Here is a 16,525-nt window from a genome sequence, read left to right as displayed (position 1 = left end):
ACCACATGGGAGGTCCGCAGTTCAAACCCCAGGCTTCCTTGACCCGTGTGGAGCTGGCCCATGAGCAGTGCTGACGCGCAGCGGTGCCCCGCCGCGTAGAGGAACCCCACGTGCAAGGAGTGCGCCCTGTAAGGAGAGCCACCCAGTGCGAAAGAAAGTTCAGCCTGCCCAGGAATGGTGCCGCGCCTGGAGGTGCAGTTAACGTTGGGGTTTAAGATATAGTTAGGGGATTTGAATCTCTGGACTGATAATGTGATAGCCAGGTCCTGAGCCTCAACAGACTCCAGCACCTACAATCTGATTTATTGGACTTACCACACTCAGCTAAGATGGAGTTGAAGAAGGACAATCACCACACCATGGAGCCTAGAGTGATTACAACTGAAAATGGGAGGATGGCAGCCAGCATCCATGTGGAATCTGAGCCTCCTCTTGACATAGAGGTGCAATGGACACAACCAATCCAATGTCCACATAGAAGAGGTGGCATTGGATTGGGAAAAGTGGACATGGTGGACGATGGGTATGGGGAAGGGCAGGAAGAGATGAGAGGTGGGGGCGTATTTGGGACGTGGAGCTGCCCTGGATGGCGCCTCGGGGGTAATCACCGGACATCATGGATCCTCACAGGGCCCACTGGATGGAATGGAGGAGAGTATGGGCCATGATGTGGACCATTGTCTATGAGGTGCAGAGGTGCCCAAAGATGTACTTACCAAATCCAATGGATGTGTCATGATGATGGGAACGAGTGTTGTTGGGGAGGGAGAGGGGGGGTGGGGGGTTGGGGTTGAATGGGACCTCACATATATATTTTTATGTAATATTATTACAAAGTCAATAAAAAATAAAATAAAAAAAAAGAAAGGAAAAAAAAAAAAAAAAAAAAAAAGAAACACAGATTCCCGTGCCGCTGACAACAGAAGTGGACAAAAACAAGAACAAGCAGCAAATGGAGACAGAAAACAGACAACTGGGGGAGCGGGGGAAGGGGAGAGAAATAAATAAAATAAATCTTTTAAAAAAAAAAAGAGGTTCCCATATACCCCACTCCCCATCCCCCACCCCCACCCCCCACTCCTCCAACATCAACATCCCTTTTCATCAGTAAGGCACATTCATTGCATTTGTTGAATACACTCTGGAGCACTGCCACACCATACAGACCATAGTTTACATAGTAGTTCACACTCTCCCCAAGTCCATCCAGTGGGTTATGACAGGATAAACAATGTCCTGCATCTGTCCCTGCAATATCGTTCAGGACAACTCCATGTCCCAAAAATGCCCCATATCACACCTCTTCCTCCCTCTCCCTGTTCTCAGCAACTTCCATGGCCACCGTCTCCACATCAATCACTTGAAATGATATCTAGGTTTTGCTTTAAAATAATCCAGTAGGAACAATGGAGAAACAGCTGAATGACTGGAAGGAATTTTTCTAAAGTAATGTTTCCATAATTTGTTAAGCTGCCTTTTGTCTGTTATTTTTTTGAAGTTGAAATAAAGTTTTTTAAAAAATCCAGTAGGAAGGAGAAAGAAGATGCTGTCTTATAGATGAAAGAAGATTAGCCATGAATTGATAACTATTGAAGCTGGATGACGGGGGCATTCTCTCAACTTTTGATTATGTTAGTAATTTTCTATAACAAAGTTAAAAATTTAAATGCCAATAATGTGGCTGACAACTGAATAAAGAAGCCAAAGATTTTAGGTATAGTCAAACAACCTGGTTATGCAGTTCCTTGACATTCAGTCTTTTACTTTCCCTTTTTTTTTTTTTTTGATATACTGGGGCCAGGAATTGAACCTGGGATCTCCTATGTGGGAAGCCGGTGCTCAATTACTGAGCTACATTGGCTCCCCTGAGTTGGTTTTTTTGTTTGTTGTTTATTTTGTTCTTAGGAGGTGCCAGGGATCAAACCCTGGGCCTTGAATGTGGGAAGCAGGTGCTCAACTGCTTGAGCTACATCTGCTCCCTTTCACTTTGAGAGTAAAGCACACATTTAAAAATAATCAATACAATAGAAATTTGATGTCTTTCTTTATACTCCAAAGTAAAAATAAATATAATGCATATAACCAAAATACATCAGAGGAAATTAAAAATCAAAACTGTACAGAAAATTACCTTAGAGATTTTTCTAGCCATCATCAAAACTGGAAGTCAAAGTTGTGAGTTCTAACCTCAGCTCTCCAATGTTTTGCTATATTAACTCTTGCAAGTTAAGGCAAAGGGGTTTGCATTCTGATTTAAAGAATGAGAACTAAGAGAAGTAACTTTCCTCCCAGGATTGTGAGGAAAAATGAAATGTAACAATAACAAAAATATCTTCTAGAAAAGTACTACTTAGCATTTATATGAAACAATTAGGTCTCATGCCACACTATTAAATTCCATATGAAAATACTTTTGTACAAATCATTTCTTGTGGAGGGTTGTAAGATGACTCACAGAGGACTGTTAATCACAGGTTTCACGGGGATGTCCACAGAAAGCCACAACAGCCAATTCTGTAGTAGCTCTTTCAGACTCTGAAGAACACTACACTGAGGGGGAAAAATAAAAAACCATTCATAAAATCATTCATACTGTTTAGAACTAACAGACTAAACCAGTAGCTTAGACATGAAAGAAACCATTCAATTCAGAACCCAACAGCTGCTGCTCCAATACCGTCAGTCTCCAAAAGACAAATTAATGCAAGTACAAGTTTATTTTGTCATTTTCTCTACAAAACTTACCTCTACAGGACTGCCCTCAACTTATCAGCCTGGGAAGAGACTTTTGTTTCTCAAAATTGCATTCATTTATAACATATAAAACATCATTAAGTATAGCATGCCAACCCCTTATATCTTCCCTCAGAGATATTTTGAAGTTTCTATATCCAAGTTTCCCATCCTCTCTCTTTTAGGTCTACTCATCTCCTGACAATCATAAAATTTATCTTTTCATCTATGGCTGTGGAAAACAAACAATTCTAGTCCTTCCTTTCTCAGGCCTTGCCTGGATTTCCCAGGGCCTTATTCATATACAAAAGATATAGTCATGATAAAAATTTATCCAAATCAGTTATGATGATAAAACCTATATATAAATTTGAAAGTAATCCATACCATCCCAAAACCTAATACAGAAAAACTTTCACAAACATCCTTAATAAATAATGACCTACATACTATTTGAGTAGTTCCAGTGATAGGATCTTCACTTCTACTTCACAGAACAGCTCAATTACTATTTGTTAGAAACTGATATGTCACATTCAGGTTAGAAATATGTTCAAGTTGAAAGCAACATTGGGGTTATCTAAAACAATATTACTTAGGTGTCAACCAGGGAATTTTATCATTTGAAAAGGTATTCAATATTACAATACTATGTTTTAAAAGCAGAAATCCTTAATTCCTCACTCACCGACCCTACCCTCACTCCACCACCACACTAAAGGAAGGCACGAGACTTTTATGTTTATGAGAAGAGGACATAAGTTTAATTAAAAAAAAAAAGTTTGAGAAGCATGGCTCTACTCTATGTGTGAATCTTTTCTACATAAATATCCCCAGTAGAAGGCCATTAAACCTCTACCTGGCCTATTCCACTGTTAGGAAATATACTGCCTGCTAAGGTTCTGTATTCTATTTTGAGTCTGCTCTACCTATTCTAAGATTGTCCTATATCTAACTCTGTTTCCTGAAGCCACACAGATCATTCAAACATTTGATGAGAACCAGAAAATCATGGTTTATTTTCCTGCATGCAAAACATTCCCGGTTCCTTTACAGTCCCAAGCTATAAATCTTGAAGTTATCTTGTTTTCCTTCATGCTTTATACCAAGTCAAAAAGTCTTATCAATTTTTTCATACAAAACGTTGAACTTATCCATTTTCTTCCCAATCTCAGCATAACTACCCTAAATCATGTCTTTGCACATCTATTTGGGAATGCTTTATGCTGCTACTCGAGTCTCATCTCAAATTTCAATTCTTTCTTCATGACTACCAGACTCTTATTATAAGTAACTCCTTTATCTAAGAGCTTGCATTGTACATCCCTTTGAAAAAGGAATAGCAGTATGTATCAAGCTGATAAAATCTTAAAAATCCTTTTCTTTCATTCAGTAATCTCATTTCTGGAAACCTATCCCACGAGAATAATTCAACAGAAGAAAAATTTTATTTCACCTCCATTCTAGTAACCCATTTTTACAGTCACATACTCCACTTTGTCATAACCCGAATTGAACCACCACCAAAATCTACTTTATTATTCTTTAACTACTATAACTTCCTATCCTTCCACTAGTTACTCTTATTCAACTTCAGAGACACTTGATCCCTTGATTCCTTCATTTTTAACCCCTATCATCAGGTTTATCAGCCTGCTCCTGACTTACTTCCATATCTACAGTAGACCACGCTGGAGATCATTCTCAACTCCCTTGTACTCCATTCAACCATCAAAACCCTGAAGAAAAACTATACAGGATGGCACCACTCCAAATTTATGGTCTCCAACTTCACTTGGCCCTTTAATGAAGTACAATAATCCTTTTACTTGTACTCAATCAAATCTCTCTCTCCCATTTTTCTTAGTGGCTGCCTTAACATTTTGAAGCCCCCTAATCAATTCTATCCTCCATAACATTCTAGTATGAGAAATTTCACATTTTTAGGTACAAAATATTTTAATTTATTGTCCTTTTCTCCAATTATCTACATATCCACCTATCCATAGCCCTCAGTCTTGGACGATAAGTGGTGTCCCCCAATCCCTTACCATCCATTACTTCATGTTTCTTCTGGAATCATGCATTGTCAATTATCCCCCATCTTTCCTCTATCTTCAATTTCTCCCTCTCAACTGGTTCCTTCTCTATATCTTAGCATGTTCAGGTTTCTCTTTTTGAGGAAAAAAAAAATCCTTCCCTTGATTCAAAATCCCATTATACCTATATAGCGCTCTCTCTCTGTCTCTCTCTCTGTCTCTCTCTCTCTCTCTCTCTCTCTCTCTTCCTCATTTTAGCCAATATAGCCTTTACTTCTTCACTTCTCATTCATACCTTAAGTCACACAATCTGGCTTCTACCCCCACACTCCACTGAAACTGATCACAAAGGTCACTAAAATCCCCATATTATCAATTCCAAAAGAAACTTTTTTGCCTTTATCTTTCTGGACCTTCCTACACCATTTAGCAACATTATTTTTTGACTCCTTCCTGATATCCCGTACTCCCTTTGTTTCTTGGCACAATTGTTACCCTGGTTTTCATAACTCTTGACAGTTCTTTAAGTTTCCTTCCTAGAATCTCCTCCTTTTTAGCCTGAGAATTAAATACTGAGTATTCCCCAGAGTTAAGCCCTTGGCCCACTGTCTATTTCCGTTCCTTCTTTCCTTCCTTCCTCCTCTTGCCCTCCCTCCCTGGGTGTATAAATGTATACATGCCCATTAGTTTAAGCTATATGAAATGGTCAATCATCAGCCATTTTTGACCTACATAAAAGGCAATTTCATATGGTTCAATCTAATATTTATAGGCAGATAGCACTGAATGATTAAAAGATTTGGAGAAAATCACAAAATACTGCAAAATGAAGTCCATGAAGACTTATGTAGATGGGGAGAATTAATGTGTATTGTCATGTGAATGATATTAGTCAGGCAGTAAAAGTTACAAATGATATAAATAAACCTCAATGCAAGTTAATGTGATAGGAACTAATACAGTGTCATTTGATTATGACAAATACTAAATAGGAGAATGTATTTTTCCTGTAAGTATGGCCAACATAAGTGATTTAAGATAAAAAAGTTACTAAAAAAACATTACTTATATTGTCATTCTTTTGGGAGTAACTAAGTGGCTCTCACGTCACACTGAGGTAGTAAAATCCTAAAATGCATAGATGTCCTTATGGAGAACACCCCCAAATAATAACAAATTTAGTTTTAATATATAATGTTGTAAAAATGTTATTAGTATAAATATTAAGTACGAATATGAATGACACAGGGGGTTTTGTTTGCTTTAGTTACTACTGCATTTCCAGTGCCAAGAAGGGTGCCTAGCACGTAGTAGGTCTCAATAAACATTTGTGAAATGATTAAGCATGCTCATGAAAATAAAAACCTCAATAATCAAACTAAGTACCGGCATACCTCAGAGATACTGCAGGTTTGGTTCCCAACCACCACAATAAGCAAATTTCACAATAGAGACAGTCATACAAATTTTTTTGTTTCCCAGTGGATATAAAAGTTATGTTTATACTATACTGTAGTCTATTAAGCGTGCAACAGCATTATGTCTAATAAACAATGTACATGCCTTTATTAAAAATGGTTTATTGCTAGAAAATGCTAACCATCACCTGAGCCTTCAAGTCATAGCCTTTTATTTTTGTTTGTTTGTTTTTTAAAGATTTATTTATTTCTCTCTCACCCCCCACCCCCCCCGCCCGGGGTTGTCTGTTTCTATTTGCTGCATCTTCTTCTTTGTCCGCTTCTGTTGTTGACAGCGGCATGGGAATCTGTGTTTCTTTTTGTTGCGGTATCTTGTGTCAGCTCTCCATTTGTGCAGCGCCATTCCTGGGCAGGCTGCACTTTCCTTCATGCTGGGCAGCTCTCCTTATGGGTGCACTCCTTGCGCGTGGGGCTCCCCTACACGGGGGACACCCCTGCGTGGCACGGCACTCCTTGCGTGCATCAGCACTGCGCATGGGCCAGCTCCACACGTCAAAGAGGCCTGGGGTTTGAACCACGGACCTCCCATGTGGTAGATGGACGCCCTAACCACTGGGCCAAGTCCACTTCCCAAGTCATAGCCTTTTGACTGGTGGAGGGTCTTGCCTCACTGATGGCTGCTGATTGATCAGGGTAGTTTTGCTAAAGGTTGTGATAACTATAGCAATTTCTTAAAACATGAGGCTAACAATGAAGTTCACCACATCAGTTGACTCTTACTTTCAAGAAACAGTTCTCTGCAGCATGTGATGCCATTTGATAGCATTTTTCCCACAGAAGAACTTCTTTCAAAATTGGAGTCATTCCTCTCAAATCCTGTCACTGCTTTGTCACAAAGTTTATGTAATATTCTAAATCCTTTGTCATTTTTAACAATGTTCACAGCATCTTCACCAACACTAGATTCCATCTCAAGAAACTTTTTATGCTCATCCATAAGAAACAACTTTTCACCCATTCAAGTTTTATCATGAGATTGTAGCAATTCAATCACATCTTCAGACTCCATTTCTAATTCTAGTTCTCTTACTATTTTTACCACATCTGCAGTTACTTCCTCCAGTGCAGTCTTGACCCCCTCAAAGTCATCCATGAGGGCTGGAACCACCTTCTTCCAAACTCCTGTTAATGTTGATTCGAACTCCTCCCATCAATGAAAAATGTCTTTAATGACATCTAAAATGCGGGTTCCTTTTCAGAAGGTTTTCAATTGAATTTGCGACTATCTATGGTAGCTATAGCCCTACAAAATGTATTTCTTAAATAATAAGACTTTCGAGTTGAAATAATTCCTGATCCATGGGCTGCAGAATGGATGTTATGTTAGCAGGCATGAAAACAGCATCAATCTCATTATATATATCCATCAGAGCTCATGGATAACTATGTGCATTGTCAATAAGCAATAATATTTTGAAAGCAATCTTTTCTTCTGAGCAGCAGGTCTCAACAGTGGGCTTCAAATATTCAGTAAACCATGTTGTAAACAGATGTGTTGTCATCCAGACTCTGTTGTTCCATTTTAGAGCACAGGAAAAACAGACAATATAATTCTATTTTTTTTTTACTTTTTAAATTAAAGTTAATAGATCACAAAAAACATTACATTAAAAAAAACATTAAAAAATGTAAAAAACATAAGAGGTTCCCATATACCTCACTCCCCACCCCACCACCCCATCATTTTTGTAAATTGTATTTTTTTAAGAAATATACATCACAAAAAAAATGCTACATTAAAAAATAAAAATATAAGAGGTTCCTGTATACCCCTCACCCCCCACCCCACTCCTCCTACACCAACAACCTCCTCCATCATTATGGCACAATTCTTAAGGACCTTAGGATTTTTGGAATGGTAAATGAACACTGATTTCAACTTAGAGTCACCAGTTGCATTAGCCCCTAACAAGAGAGTCAGTCTGTCCTTTGAAGCTTGGAAGCATGCCACCAACTTCTGCTCACTAGCTATGAAAGTACTAGATGACATCTTTTTCCAATAGAAGGCTCTTTCGTCTACACTGAATATATGTTAATATAGCCACTTTTATCGATTATCATAGCTAGATCTATTTGGATAACTTGCTGTAGATAATACATTAACACTTGCTGCTTTACCTTGTACTTTTTAAAAAAGATTTATTTCTCCTCACCCTCCCACTGTTTGCACTTGCTGTGTCTATTCATCTTCCTTGTTTCTTTAGGAGGCACCAGGAACTGAACCTGGGATCTCCAATGTGGGAGGGAGTGCCTAATCACTTGAGCCACCTCTGTTCCCTGCTTTGTTGTGTCTCTGATTATGTTTTTTCTTTTTGTGTCTCTTGCTGTACCATCTTGCATTAGCTTGCCGCACCTGCCTGTCATGTCAGCTCGCTGTCTTCTTTAGGAGGCACCAGAAAACAAACCACAGACCTCCCGTGTGGTAGGCAGGAGCTCAATTGCTTGAGCCACTTTTGCTTCCCCACATTGTATTTTTATACTATGGAGATAGCTTCTTTCCTTAAACCTCGTGAACCAATCTCTGCTAACTTCAAACTTTTCTTCTGCAGATTTCTTACCTCTCTTAGCCTTCACAGAATTGAAGAGATTTAGTGCCTTACTTTGGATTAGGCTTTGGCTAAAGGGAATGTTGTGGCTAGTTTGATCTTTTATCCAGACAACTAAAACTTTCCCCACATCAGCAACAGGCTATTTCACTTTCTTATCGTTCATGTGTTCACTGGTGCAGCAGTTTGAGATTATTTTATGAATCCCAAAAAGAAAAAGATTATTTGTAAACTAATCTGTTCCTCTGGGTATAATATCCTTTGATTGCATCAAATCCAGCTAAGGGGAGTTTGATTAAATTACCTGTTAAGATTGCTGTAGGGCTTTTTATTGGACTACACTAGTGAGGTGTGGCTCAGGTGGAGTTTCTGCCCCCTTGCTGGGCCTGATACAAAGGGACTCAGAAGACACAGGAGGAGAGAGCTCTGCCATCTTTTATCCTACCATGTGACAGAAAGGAGAGATTCAAACAGCTGAGGCTCTGGGGAGAAATGAGCTATTTGCCCAATAGCTCACAGCTGAACTTGGGAAGAGAGAAGACTAGTCAAGACTGATATAGGAGGCCCAGAAAGAAACAAGCCCTATGCCAGGAAAGAGAGGACTACAGGATCCCTTAAGCACAAAGTCCCAAGGGGCTGCACCCACAGAAAAGCTCAAGAGGAGACAGTGAGCCTGGACAGGAAAGCTGAAACCACTGCAGAGACTGGCAGCCATCTTGCTTCACCATGTGGCAACATGCCAGGAACAACAATTGCTGACTTTGGTGAGAAAGTATGTGCTGATACCTCGAGTTGGACTTTTCATGGCCTTGGAACTGTAAGCTTTTACCCAAAATAAATACCTTCATAAAAGTCAACACATTTCTGGTACTTTGCATTGACAGCCCTTTGACAAACTAAAACAACTGGAGAAGCACATTCAATTTCCTTCAAAAACTTTTCTTTTCATTCACAGCTTGGTTAACTGTTTGGCGCAAGAGACCTAGCTTTTGGCCAATCTTGTCTTTCAATATGTCTTTCTCACTAAGCTTAACCATTTCTAGCTTTTAAGGTGAGAGATGTGAGACTTTTCCTTTCACTTGAACATGTAGAAGCCACCATAGGGTTATTAATTAACCTAATTTCAATATTGTTTTATCTTAGGGAATAGAGAGGCCCAAGAAGAGGGAGAGAGACAAGAAAAGGTTGGTTAATGGAGCAGTCAGAACACACACAACATTTACCAATAAGTTTGCTGCCTTATATGGGCATGGTTCATGGTGCCACAAAACAATTACAGGAGTAACACCAAAGATCACAAATCACAGATCACCATACCAGATAATATAATAATGAAAAAGCTTGAAATATTCGAGGAATTACCAAAATGTGACACAGAGACATGAAGTGAGCACATGATGTCAAAAAATGGTGCCAATCAACTTGCTACACAGGAGTGCCACATACCTTCCATTTGTAAAAAAATTCAGTATCTGTGAAATGCAATAAAACAGAGCACAATAAAACAAGGTATGCCTGTATGGTTAAGTATTTTGTTGGAAACTGAGGCACAGTAGTCTCACAAGGAGAGACGTGTTGTTTCTATGGCTATGCTTACAACCTAAGGAATGTGGTAATTAAGAGTTCCCGGTAAATAGGATGAAGCTGTTAAAGGATGAAAAAAAAAAAGATGAGCACATACCTTTTGTAGGAAATAGAACACTCAGACTTTGTACCTTGAGACAAGATTTTTTGAGTTCCTTAGTAAAGCTAATAGTTAACTGCATGTTGCTGCTTGTTGTCATGTAGACTGGGGTATATAGAGAGCCCCTTGTAAACAATAAAGTTGTCTGATGAGTCTCTACTCACAGACCCCCTGATCACATCTTTCTCGCTCTTTTTTTCTCTTTGTTTCCTTCTCCCTTCTCTCTTTCATTCCCGATACCCTTCGGGTCCAAATCTCCAACATCTGGCACCCAATGTGGGACCCAAAGAAGTTAGTGAGTCTTCCAAATCAGTATCAGGAACCGTGGAAAAGACCTCGTTGAGGGTTGTATGACGTCCAAAGCAGTGTGACTCGAGTCTTCTTTTAAGTAATATTTTCTGCGAAGTCATCAGGGTAATGGGTAATCAAATGGGACGTGTGGAAGCATATTCACAAGTGTTAAAAAACTTTACTGAAAGTTAATGGGGTGCCTGTAAAAAGCTATGAATTACTAGAATCGTTTGCTTTAATACAAAAGCATTGTTTCTGGCTTCAGCCTCAGGGGTGTAATGTTTTAAATTTGAAACAGTGGAGACCATAATGAAAACTTTACAAAAAGCATATCAAAAAAGGGAATTCACTCCATTATAAGTATGGGCCTTATGCCACCAGATAGCGGCAGCTTTAGATCTTTTACAGTCTGAAGAAGGAGAGTAAGATTAAATTACTATATTTCCTAAGCCCATAAGTAAATTTGAAATGAAAGAAAGTAAATTGGAACAAGAACAGGAGCTTGAGGTGCTCAGTATAGTCTTACAGAGTAGTAATCCAAAAATGTGTGTTAACGGTCTATCTAAACTTCTAAATAAGAGCTTAGCTACATTTATGCTGCTCAAGTTATCTTAACTGATTGCTGATAACTAACAAAAATGTTTCTAAGCACAAGCTTGCATGTTACAGGCAACACGGATTCCAGAAGAAATCTTAAAAAATAAAATTTAAAATGTGATATAACGGAGAACTTAAAAGCAGCTATACCAACAAAGTAAGAATTATGAGTCTATTGTAAACTGTATGTTTGTACTGGTGTGTTTTAATTATTTTGTGTTTGTCTGTTTGTTCAATGTCAGTGTATATTTTGATACCTCCAGATGGGTGATATAAATTAATAAAAATTCTTAAAAGAGCTCTATTCAAATGGCCAAAAATTAAATAAGCACTTACATTAATACTTAAGTTTAAATGTTAATAAGATTGCTACAATGATAAAAATTGTAAGTCTTGGTTAACAAAATTACTATAAGTCTTCATAAAAAGTTGTTCTTGCCTAGATCGAAATGAATAGTTTATTTTTCTTCACAGGATAAAATGAAAGATATAAAACTTAAATGAATATTTAAAAAGGTTAAAAGTTTGTGGGAATGCTGACTGAAATTTATTTTTTTTCAAAAAAGTGTGTTTTGTCTGAAAACAGGATGGCTAATTTTCATAAACTCATGGGACCTAAATGCATATGGCCAGTTGTAGAAGGTATTGTGGTAAACTTTAAGTAAGGGAATGTTTTCTCTGAAGGTAAAATTTGTCTTAAAATTATACATAATTATAAGAAGTTTAATGAAGCATTGTTTAAATTAAGGTATTTACATGGCTAATTCCAAAAAGTCATTATTAAACAAAACCTGAATAGATAATACCAATAATAAAAGTTAATTTTATAACAGGAAAACTTGTTGGCAGACAGTCTCCCCTGCCAACTTGCTTCTAGGGGACTGTTTCTGGTATTACATGCTACTAAGTATTTAAAGTGAAGAAAAGTTCATTATTTTAACAAGTTTGTTTAGTGTTGATGGCAATTATATGTTATAAGAAGTTTGCCTGGTAAATTAGTATAATGGGACTAATTGGAATCATTACAGCTGCTGCTACTGCTGTGGTAGCTTTACATGAAAGTACAAACACAACAATATGTACATGACTGGCATAAAATATTAGTGATTTGTGGCATAGTCAAGAGCATAAGTTAATGACTTGGAATCAGCTGTGGTCCATATTGGAGATCAACTGTATAATTTAAACTTGTTAAGGAGATTGAGGTATGATTGGAATGAAAGTAATTTCTGTATAATCCGCTTGAAAGTAATTTCTGTATAATCCACTTGGATACAATTCATCAGATATGGTATGAAAAAAATTAAAAATCATTTATTAGGCTATAAAAGTAATATATTTCTGGAAATGATAGAGTTACAAAGGAAAATACTGGATATGTGTCATAATCAAATTCATGTAGCCGATGGTAAAGATATTTTCTCCGATATGATTTTACATATTACAAAGTTTAACCCAGTTAATTGGTCGAAATCACAGCATTTCCTGTCAGCTTTAGGAATAAAGCTAATCCTATTTGTTCTGTTGCTCATGATTTTCACCTGTGCCGGACAGTGCTTTCGAAGAAAATTGCAAAGTGTAACAGCCATGGGACATGCGAATAATCTGGTACTAGCAAAAGCACTTCAATAATTTCCCTAAATTGAAGAGCTTGGCCAGTAGTAAAAGACGGGTAAGACTCTCAGAAGAGGGCAACCTAAGACAGGCACGGTCACCTCGACTAAAACAAAAAGGGGGAAATGTTGGAAACTTAGGCACAGTGGTCTCACAAGGAGAGACATGCTGTTTTCATGGCTATGCTTGCAACCTAAGGAATGCGGTAATTAAGAGTTCCCGGTAAATAGGATGAAGCTGTTAAAGGCTGAAAAAAAAATGAGCACATACCTTTTGTAGGAAATAGAACACTCAGACTTTGTACCTTGAGACAAGATTTTTTGAGTTCCTTAGTAATGCTAATAGTTAACTGCATGTTGCTGCTTGTTGTCACGTAGGCTATATGTTGCTGCTTGTTGTCACGTAGGCTACATGTTGCTGCTTGTTGTCACGTAGACTGGGGTATATAGAGAGCCCCTTGTAAACAATAAAGTTGTCTGATGAGTCTCTACTCGCAACCCCCCTGATCCCATCTTTCTCGCTCTTTTTTTCTCTTTGTTTCCTTCTCCCTTCTCTCTTTCTTTCATTCCCGATACCATTTGGGTCCAAATCTCCAACCGTATTTTCCAGTTTTCTTTTTATTTGCCACTTTTTTGTTTTGTTTGCCACTTGTTCCATTCATTTTGTCATCTTTTACAAGTGGGAACAGTTCAGGAAATTTATATGAAACCAAACCTTAAGTACTGAGAAATTCCTATGCATTAACTTTGGTTGTGGCTGGCCAGAAATGGGTGAACAAAACCCTACTAATGTCTGAGCTGAGTGATATAACATTTCAAAGTCCAGGTCTAAAAGAATCCTGTCACAAAATCACTACAATATGGGTTTAAAATCACATACTACTGGTAATAGAATAATACTTACTGTTCATCTAAGGAAGACAGATTTTTTTTTACCTTGAAATAAATGGTTGATGTAAAGAACAGCTGTGCTAGATGGTCAAAAAGAAGTGGTTTCAACTCTAGGAATTAAAAAGTAAAGAATATTAAACATCTTTTAAATAAATATTACACTGAATTAAACAAATCCAAATTTTCATGATACATACCAGAAAAGCTATTAAAAGGAATCCAGCTCACAAGTTGAAGGAACTGTGACCTACAGCAGAAGCCATCCCAGAGAGGGAGGCTTTTGTACAGGAATGCTTCACAGGAATAAAACCCCTCCTGTAACACAGTCAATGGTAAAACCTTATATGGAACTCTTTCACACATAATTACTCTCTAAAACAACCTGTTTGTTTAGTGCTATAGTTGTTTCACTCTTAGACTAATTTTTTTGTCATCAGTATATTAAAAGACCTTGGGTTAGTTGCCAGATTTCTTCATAAAAAGATCAGCTGGTTAATATTTGAACAAATTAATCTCTTTATCAATATAGTTTTCCAATATCTTAAAACTTCACTAACTGGCAAGAAGGTAAAGAGTCAAGTTATAAAATATTTTTAGAAATAAATAAAATGATATTATTTTGGGATACATACAGTAACTTGAACAGTCTATAAAATGTATACAATGTTATATAATATGGCAAGAATTCCATTACAGACTGTAGACCAATCCAAACTCTGGGCAGCTACATCTGGAGAGCTCTGAGTATTTAGGTTGCTTATGTTTCCACCAAAGTGAGGAGCCAGGACTTCCTTTTTTCCCTTTGCACCCTGGGCATTAAATAGTGGTACACACCAGAACTCTATTCTAGACCTTTACATAACATGAACTCTCTGGACAATCTCATCCATATCATTGTTAAAACCATTACTTACATCATGAGGAGTCCTAAATCACCATCTCTAACCCAAATCTCATTCTTGAGCCCTATACTCATTTATCTGCCTTCCAGATATCAACTCTTAGTTGTCTCACAGGCATCTCAAAATTAACATATTCTAAATCAAATTTATCTTTCCTTTCAAGTCTGCTCCTCCTATATTCACATTCTCAGTGAATGTCTCAATCATCATCCTGCGCAAGAAACCTAGAAGTCAACCTAGATTATTCCCTTCATCCTCAGCACCATCGCCCACATCCAATTTCCAATTCAATGACTTCAAACCAAATCCTTAAGATTTATTCAACATTTATTGAGCACCTCTTCTGTGCCAGTACCAAGTTAAACAACTATAGATGAAAAAAAGTTAAACATGGCTCCTGCCTGCCAGGAGCTCATAATATGTGGGAAAACACATGCTAAAAGTACTGTAACAGAGTCAGCACAGAGAGTTATGGAAGCACATAGAATAAGTATCCACCCAGACAGGGGTGATGAGTGAAAGCTTTATGAAGGTGCTGATACCTGAATTGAAACTTAAAGTGAAGCACGATCCAGGCCAAAGAGTATAGTGGCTGAAACATATTAGACATTCAAATTCAAATATGTTTGTCGATTATAAGATCATAAGGACTGACTATGAGATTTATCTCACTGGCTAATTCAATCAATTGCAGTCAAATACATCTTCAGTTCATTCTCTTATGGACTTTCCCCTCTTATTTGCATAATTTAACAAATTCTTTCTTCAAATCCAAAAGTGCAAAGATAAAGATCAGTCCAACAGAGCTACATCTTTAATGAGTTTTTAAATTGACTAAAGATTGTTTACAAATATGTCACAGAATTAAAGAAAAGGTTTTCAATGAACACCTAAATAAGTTTCAGTAGAGTGATGGAATCTGAAGGAAGTTAGAGGAATCTTACTTGTAATAAGCACTCTGCGTTGATGACAGTGTCCAGGAAGTTGGCAAATTCTTTCCCATGTTCACAATTATTCACCTTATACCATGTGCATTCTAGAGCAGAAATAGTAAACATAAGTACCTGGCTGCACAATAAAAACCAGAACATAATTAGCTAGACTGAGCTGATGATAGCACAACTCTGTGATGAAACTGAGAGTCACTGAGTGTACACTTCGGATGGATTATACAAAGCAAGGGACCAAATAACACAGTGCCCCCCGTGGTGAATGTTGGACTGCAGCTAACAGTACAAATATGAGAACACTGATTCATGAATTATAACAAACATACAATACTAATACATGGTATTAATAACAGGATGGTTTTTGAGCCATGGGAAAAATACACCAAATATAAGCTATGGCCTATAGATAGGAGTAATATGATGATGTTCTTACACAATTTGTAACAAATGTGTCACAACAATGTAAGGCATTGGTGGTGGCACCATGTATGGAAATCTTATATGGTATGCATGATTGTTTTGTTAACTCACAACTTCTCAAAAAAAACACAATTAGTAATATTCTAAAGTGACAAGTGAACAACAAATATTAAACAAGCCAAAGTCTCATATACACTAGACAACTTGTATTGCAGACTATAAGAGGCATTTGGAGGTGACAGTGAAATGCTCCTCAAAAACTTGATAATACACAGAAAAGCTTATAGTGGAAAAAAAATAAACTGGTAAAATTCACATACAATGAATGCGATTAGCCTTATGTCATATGGTAATCCAAAAGACTATAAATATGTTCATACA

General features: G+C 37.5%; 1 protein-coding gene across 2 annotated transcripts in view; it reads right to left on the bottom strand.

Annotated features, from left to right (window-relative positions):
* The window catches only part of CENPI (centromere protein I), a 104,794-nt gene that overhangs the window by 46,888 nt on the left and 41,381 nt on the right, over positions 1-16,525 (bottom strand). For both annotated transcript variants that reach the window (XM_004447571.4, XM_012525384.3), the window contains 4 exons: positions 15,719-15,810; positions 14,070-14,187; positions 13,918-13,982; positions 2,456-2,550 (listed from right to left, as the gene is read on the bottom strand). In XM_004447571.4, coding sequence (XP_004447628.2) covers positions 2,456-2,550; positions 13,918-13,982; positions 14,070-14,187; positions 15,719-15,810 — 370 coding nt within the window. The remainder of the gene's footprint in view (positions 1-2,455; positions 2,551-13,917; positions 13,983-14,069; positions 14,188-15,718; positions 15,811-16,525) is intronic.

The sequence above is a fragment of the Dasypus novemcinctus genome, chromosome X (genome assembly GCF_030445035.2).
Source record: "Dasypus novemcinctus isolate mDasNov1 chromosome X, mDasNov1.1.hap2, whole genome shotgun sequence".
Lineage (NCBI taxonomy): Eukaryota > Metazoa > Chordata > Mammalia > Cingulata > Dasypodidae > Dasypus > Dasypus novemcinctus.
Note: the sequence above shows the minus strand (reverse complement) of the source record. Positions and strands in the feature narration are given on the sequence as shown.